The 7,224-nt window shown below is 52.9% G+C and overlaps 3 protein-coding genes across 4 annotated transcripts in view; 2 read left to right on the top strand and 1 right to left on the bottom strand.

The window, feature by feature from the left end:
- Positions 1-7,224, top strand: part of PRRG2 (proline rich and Gla domain 2) — a 238,234-nt gene that overhangs the window by 13,784 nt on the left and 217,226 nt on the right. The gene's annotated exons all lie outside the window — the stretch shown is intronic.
- Positions 1-7,224, bottom strand: part of NOSIP (nitric oxide synthase interacting protein) — a 223,046-nt gene that overhangs the window by 14,350 nt on the left and 201,472 nt on the right. The window lies entirely within an intron of this gene.
- TRPM4 (transient receptor potential cation channel subfamily M member 4) overlaps positions 1-7,224 on the top strand; it is a 53,899-nt gene that overhangs the window by 4,655 nt on the left and 42,020 nt on the right. The window contains exons 3-6 of the mRNA XM_031934804.1: positions 3,362-3,536; positions 4,233-4,413; positions 4,545-4,708; positions 5,010-5,193. Of these exons, the coding sequence (XP_031790664.1) occupies positions 3,362-3,536; positions 4,233-4,413; positions 4,545-4,708; positions 5,010-5,193 (704 nt within the window). The remainder of the gene's footprint in view (positions 1-3,361; positions 3,537-4,232; positions 4,414-4,544; positions 4,709-5,009; positions 5,194-7,224) is intronic.

The raw sequence follows: 7,224 nt of genomic DNA, 5'->3' as shown, positions 1-7,224 counted from the left end.
TTTCAGTTTCTGTGGCTCCACCGAGGAAAGAGGGCAGGAGGCAAGGTGTACAGAAGGAATAGCTCCTAGCACTGAACATCAGAATTTTCCACGATTTTGGAAACGTTCTATATCCACATCCAGTACAGCAGTACTCCTGGGTCCTGGCCACAGGGGGCTACTGGGCACTTGGAATATGGCCATTGTTCCTGAAGAACTGATTTTTTGGTTTGTTTGTTTGAGATGGAGTCTCGCTCTGTCGCCCAGGCTGGAGTGCAGTGGCGCGATCTTGGCTCACTGCAACCTCCGCCTCCCGGGTTCATACCATTCTCCTGCCTCAGCCTCCTGAGTAGCTGGGACCACAGGCTCCCACCACCATGCCAAGTTGATTTTTTGTATTTTAGTAGAGACAGGGTTTCACCGTGTTGGCCAGGCTGGTCTCAAACTCCTGACCTCAGGTGATCCACCCTCCTTGGCCTTCCAAAGTGCTGGGATTACAGGCATGAACCACTGCACCTGGCCTGAATTTTTTATTTGATTTAATTTTAACTTATTAGAACAGAAAGAGCTCCATGGCTGTAAAGAACCCCATGCAGCCATCATATTGGACAGCACAGGCGCTGGACTATTCCTTGAAGACCTTTTATTTTATTATTATTTTTTTTTTTGAGGCAGAGTCTCGCTCTGTTGCCCAGGCTGGAGTGCAGTGGCACAATCTCTGCTCACCACAACCTCTGCCTCCTGGGTTCAAGTGATTCTCCTGCCTCAGCCTCCTGAGTAGCTGGGTCTATAGGTGCGCACCACCATGCCCAGCTTATTTTTGTATTTTTAGTAGAGACGGGGTTTCACTATGTTGGCCAGGCTGGTCTCGAACTCCTGATCTTGTGATTTGCCCTCCTTGGCCTCCCAAAGTGCTAGGATTAGCGCGAGCCACCGCGTCCAGCCTTATTTCTTGTTTTTAGTGGCATGGTCTTGCTCTGTCGCCCAGGCTGGGCTGCAGTGGTATGATCATGGCTTATTGCAGCCTTGAACTCCTGAGCTCAACTGTTCCTCCTGCTACAGCCCCCTAAGTAGCTGGAACCACAGCCATGCACCATCACGCCTGGCTAATTTTTAAATTTTTTTTGTAGGGGTCTCGCTCTATTGCCCAGGCTGTTCTCAAACTCCTGGGCTCAAGCAATCCTTCTGCCTTGACCTCCCAAAGTGCTGGGATTGTGCCCAGCGTCCTTGAAGTTTTGCTCAGAAGAGCAAACTTCCCGGGAAGTAGCTGCAGGGGAACTAGGGACTTCAAGGATGGAGCTGAAATGGGTGAACAGACAAAGTGGGTAAACTGAGGCATGCCAGGGCCCTGGAGGTAGACTCAGGAAGGAAGAGGACACTTTATCACTTTATTGCAGTTCTCACTGTGCCAGGACCTGGCCTAAGCATGTTTGGTTCATCCCATGTGCAGATCAGTTAGCTGTTCTTTTAGTGTTTTTACGGCTTTGCCAAATCCTTGTAGCATCTCCGCTATCCCTTCTGTAAAATTGCTCTTAAATCTGCTCACTAGGTTTGTGTAAATACGGGTCTCCCCTGATATCTGAACTCCTTCTGGAATCTGGAACAAAATAATTGAGATACATTTTTCTCTTTCTTCTCTTCCTTTCCTTTCCTTTCTTCTTTTCTTCTTTCTTTTCTTTCCTCTTTCCCTCCCTCCCTCCCTTCCTTCCTTTCCTTCCTCTCTGACTCTCTCCCTCCTTCCCTCCTTTCTTTCCTTATTTTATTTTATTTTTTTTTGAGATGGAGTTTCGCTCTTGTCGCCCAGGCTGTAGGGCAATGCTGTGATGGCTCACTGCAGCTTCTGCCTCCTGGGTTCAACCGATTCTCCTGCCTCAGCCTTCTGAGTAGCTGGGATTACAGGCACCCACCACCGTGCCCAGCTAATTTTTGTATTTTTTTTTTTAGTAGAGATGGTGTTTCACCATGTTGGCCAGTCTAGTCTTGAACTCCTGACCTCAGGTGATCCACCCACCTCAGCCTCCCAAAGTGCTGGGATTACAGGCATGAGCCACTGTGCCCGGCCTCTTTCTTGCTTGCTTGCTTTTTTCTTTTCTTTTTTTTTTTTTTTTTTTGAGACAGGGTCTCACTCTGTTGCCCAGATTGGAGTGCAGTGGTGTGGTCACAGCTCTCTGCCTCACTGCAGCCTTGATCTCCCAGGCTGAAGTGATCCTCCTGCCTCAGCCTCCTAAGCACGTACTGTCACAGCTGGCTAATTTTTTTTTTTTTTTTTTTTTTTTAGAGATAGGGTGGTCTCACTATATTACACAGCTGGTCTCGAACTCCTGGGTTCAGGCGATCCTCTGGCCTCAGCCTCCCAAAGTACTAGGATTACAGGCATGAGCCATAGCACCCGACCCTACATTTTCAAATGAAATTCTCATTCTCCAAACCTGTTACTTACTCTGGTACCAATCACCTTCAGATAGCAAGAGAGAATTGTGCATTTTTTTAGGTGGGGGAAAGTTTTATATGTGATCACCATAAATGGAAAACCTGTTCCATTTGGCACAGAGAGGAATAAACAAGCCACGCGGAAGCCAAATACAATGAAAAGCAAACAAAGGTGTTTCCCTACTTGCTGGGTGGCTGTTGCCAGCTCCACTTTTTGAGCCCGAGGCCTGCTTTTCTCGTTCAGAAGAGTAGCAAAGGGTTAGGCATTCAAAAATATTCCAGCACCCAGCTGAGCCTCTCTCCTTGACAGTCGTCAGGAGAACTGAAAAAGGAATGACTTTCTCACTGCGTTATTCAAGGTTATTTTAAGCTCCGTGTGAAGTTCGTGTCGCGTTGCCTCTGGCTGGGACTGGTATGCGAGCCTCATTTCAGGAAACACTGCGTTCTTTCCCTGGCTCCTCATAGCTCCGTGGAGTAGGCTGCGCTATTATTGTCTTTTCATTAGAGGAGGAAATTTAGGCTCAGAGAGGTGAAGCCGCTCGCCCAAAGTCACACAGCCGCGTCAGCCCCTAGCACGTGGGCTGTCCCTAAGTTACCCTCTGGATGTTCTTTCTCATGGTGAACATCTTGTGTTTGGATGGGGGCACAGCGAGGATACACCCAGTGGCCCTCTGCCTTTGCACTTGAGGCTCCGCAGATGTCGGTGACCCACCTCTTCCTGCTCAGGCTTTCTGGACTCACTGGCTTCCTTCCCATGGGGAAGGGGGACTGTCCTCGGCTCCAGTCTCTCCCTGAGGCGATCAGAGCCAGGGCCAGGGGCAGCGTGGACTCTGACTGCCTCTGCGGGTGCGGGGTCAGTGTCAACAGCCCCTCTACAGAAGCATGAACACACCGACCGGATGCTGGGGTCGGGGGGCAGCCCTGGGTTCACGCTCCGCCCTCGCACCTCCAGAGGGACCTTGTGCCAGTGTGGGCGCCCCCGGACCGCCCACCCTGCAGTGGCCATGGAGGATGCCTTCGGGGCAGCCGTGGTGACCGTGTGGGACAGCGATGCACACACCACGGAGAAGCCCACTGACGCCTACGGAGAGCTGGACTTCATGGGGGCCGGCCGCAAGCACAGCAATGTGAGGCAGGCCTGTGCGGGCAGGGCCTGGGCACCAGGGGGCTGCATGCTCAGGGCTCCACAGTGGAGCCGGGACGCCCGTGCTGAACGCTGGCCCCCTCCGCCCATCCTTGTCTTTGCTCTGTGTGTTCCCTCCGCCCCACCTGTCTTCTCTCTGAGGTGGTCTCCTTCTCTCTGTGTCTCTGTGTCGCTGTCTCCCTCTGTCTCTGTGTCCCTCTCTTTGGATCTCTATCCCCCTCTCTCTCTGGGTCTCTGTCCTCCTCTGTCTCTGGTTTATCTGTGTGTGTGTGTGTGTGTGTCTCTGTCCCCCTCTCTCTGGATCTCTGTCTCCCTCTGTCTCTGGGTCTCTGTCCCTTTCTCTCTTGAGTCTCTGTCTCTCTCTCTTTCTGGGTCTCTGTCCCCCTCATCTGGGTTTCTGTCTCCATCTCTCTGGGTCTCTGTCCCCCTCTCTCTGGGTCTCTGTCTCCCTCTGTCTCTGGGTCTCTGTCCCTCTCTCTCGGGTCTCTATCCCTGTCTTTCTGGGTCTCTGTCCTGTCTCTCTGGGTTTCTGTCCCCGTTTCTCCGGGTCTCTGTCCCATCTCTCCGGGTCTCTGTCCACATCTCTCTGGGTCTCTGTCTCTTTCTCTCTGGGTCTCTGTCCCCATCTCTCTGGGTCTCTGTCCCCCTCCCTGTGTCCCCTGCTTCCATGTGTCCACAGTTCCTCCGGCTCTCTGACCGAACGGATCCAGCTACAGTTTATAGTCTGGTCACACGCACGTGGGGCTTCCGTGCCCCGAACCTGGTGGTGTCAGTGCTGGGGGGGTCGGGGGGCCCCGTCCTCCAGACCTGGCTGCAGGACCTGCTGCGTCGTGGGCTGGTGCGGGCTGCCCAGAGCACAGGTGACCGAGGGTGGGTGGGGGCTGTCTCCCGGGCCTTGGCCTCTCCCGCCACCCAGTCTCTGTGTGTGTGTCTCTGTCTTACTCTTGGTTTTTCTCCCTCTGCCTCTGCGTGTTCCTCGGCGTCTGCGTAGGAGCCTGGATTGTCACTGGGGGTCTGCACACGGGCATCGGCCGGCATGTTGGTGTGGCTGTGCGGGACCATCAGACGGCCAGCACTGGGGGCACCAAGGTGGTAGCCATGGGCGTGGCCCCCTGGGGTGTGGTCCAGAATAGAGACACCCTCACCAACCCCAAGGTACAACCCAGGGACTTGGAAAAAAGGGAATGGAGGCCTGGGTTCCTGAAGTCTGAGGAAGGAGGGGCAGGGGATCTGGATTCCTGGGTCTGAGGGAGGAGGAGGGGTCCGGACCCCTGGGTCTGAGGGAGGAGGGGCTGGGTGTCCAGACTCCTGGGTCTGAGGGAGGAGGAGGGGCCCCGACTCCTAGGTCTGAGGGAGGAGGAGGGGCCCGGACTCCTGGGTCTGAGGGAGGAGGAGGGGCTTGTGTCTGTCCGGGCCCTAATGAGGAGACGCCCTGGTCTGGCCATTTTTCCCCTAGGGCTCGTTCCCTGCGAGGTACCGGTGGCACGGCGACCCGGAGGACGGGGTCCAGTTTCCCCTGGACTACAACTACTCGGCCTTCTTCCTGGTGGACGACGGCACGCACTGCCGCCTGGGGGGCGAGAGCCGCTTCCGCTTGCGCCTGGAGTCCTACATCTCACAGCAGAAGACGGGCGTGGGAGGTGAGTGGCTTCTTGAACCCATGACCCACAACCCATGACCCCAGTGCTCAAGATCCCAGTAGTTTGGTCTGGCCGAAATTTGGGAAATTACCTATGGTTAAGTGTCTTTCCCCATCATTATTCATGTTATTAAAAACCTCTGAGGCCAGGCGCGGTGGCTCACGCCTGTAATCCCAGCACTTTGGGAGGCTGAGGCAGGTGGATCACGAGGTCAGGAGATCGAGACCATCCTGGCTAACACAGTGAAACCCCATCTCTACTAAAAATACAAAAAACTAGCCGGGCGTAGTGGCGGGCGCCTGTAGTCCCAGCTACTCGGGAGGCTGAGGCAGGAGAATGGCGTGAACCCGGGAGGCGGAGTTTGCAGTGAGCCGAGATCCAGCCAGTGCACGCCAGCCTGAGGACAGAGCAAGACTCCATCTCAAAAAAAAATTTAATTAAAAACAAACAAACAAATAAACAAAAAAAAACAAAAAAACCTCTGTCTGGGAGTGAGGTAGCTCACATCAGTAATCCCAACAATTTGGGAGGCCGAGGCAGAAGGATTGCTTGAGGCCAGGAATTCAAGACCAGCCTGGGTAACAGAGAAAGACCTTGTCTCTACCAAATAATAATAATAAAGAATAAAAAATTTAAAAAAATTAGCCAGTTGTGGTGTCATGTGCCTGTAAGCCCAGCTACTTGGGAGGCTAAGGCGAGAGAACTGCTTGAACCCGGGAGGTAGAGGTTGCAGTGAACCAAGATCAAGCCACTACAATCCAGCCTGGGCAACAGAGCAAGACTCCATCTCAAATGAACAAACAAACAAACAAACAGACTTTATTTTGAAATCTCTCATGCATACAGAAAAGTGCATGAAGGGGACAGCTTGATGCATTTTTTTATCTTGAGACGGAGTCTTGCTCTGTTGCCCAGGCTGGAGTGTAGTGGCGCGATCTTGGCTCACTGCAGCCTCTGCCTCCTGGGTTCAAGCAATTCGCCTGCCTCAGCCTCCCGAGTAGCCAGGATTACAGATGCCCGCTACCACACCAGGTAATTTTTGTATTTTTAGTAGAGATGGGATTTCACCATGTTGGTCAGGCTGGTCTCAAACTCCTGACTTGAGGTGATCTGCCCACCTTGGCATCCCAAAGTCCTGTGATTACAGGCATGAGCCATCGCACCCGGCCTACACATTTTTCATGACCATCCTTTTAGGTTTAAACTTCTCTATCTTGCTGCTTCTCCTAATTGCTGCCTGATCTTCCTTAGTAAGGATGTACCCTTTCCTTTTTCTTTGAGACTGGGCCTCACTGTCACCCAGGCTGTGTGCAATGGCACAATCATGGCTCACTGTAATCTCAACCTCCCCAGGCTCAGGTGATCCTCCCACCTCAGCCTCTTGAGTAACCGGGACAACAGGCACATGCCATCACAGTACGCTAATTTTTGTATTCTTTGTAGAGGTGAGGTCTCTCTATGTAACCCAGGCCAGTCTTGAACTCCTAGGCTAAAGTGGTCCACCAGCCTTGGCCTCCTAAAGTACTGAGATTGCAGGCATGAGCCACCGTGCCTGTCCCCATCTGTTATTTAAAAATTTCCCCAATCTAAGGCCAGATGCAGTGGCTCACGCCTGTAATCCCAGCACTTTGGGAGACTGAGGCAGGCAGATCACTTGAGGTCAGGGGTTCGAGACCAGCCTGGCCAACATGGTGAAACCCCATCTCTACTAAAAATACAAACAATTAACCAGGCATGGTGCTGCGCGTCTGTTATCCCAGCTACTTGGGAAGGTGAGGCAGGAGAATCACTTGAACCTGGGAGGCGGAGGTTACAGTGAGCGGAGATCATGCCACTGCACTCCAGCCTGGGCGACAGAGCGAGACTTCCTCTAAAAAAACAAAAAAAGGCCAGGCGCGGTGGCTCAAGCCTGTAATCCCAGCACTTTGGGTGGCCGAGACGGGCAGATCACGAGGTCAGGAGATCGAGACCATCCTGGCTAACACGGTGAAACCCTGTCTCTACTAAAAAAAAAATACAAAAAACTAGCCT

This window comes from Piliocolobus tephrosceles, chromosome 21 (genome assembly GCF_002776525.5).
Source record: "Piliocolobus tephrosceles isolate RC106 chromosome 21, ASM277652v3, whole genome shotgun sequence".
In the NCBI taxonomy this organism is placed as follows: domain Eukaryota; kingdom Metazoa; phylum Chordata; class Mammalia; order Primates; family Cercopithecidae; genus Piliocolobus; species Piliocolobus tephrosceles.
Note: the sequence above shows the minus strand (reverse complement) of the source record. Positions and strands in the feature narration are given on the sequence as shown.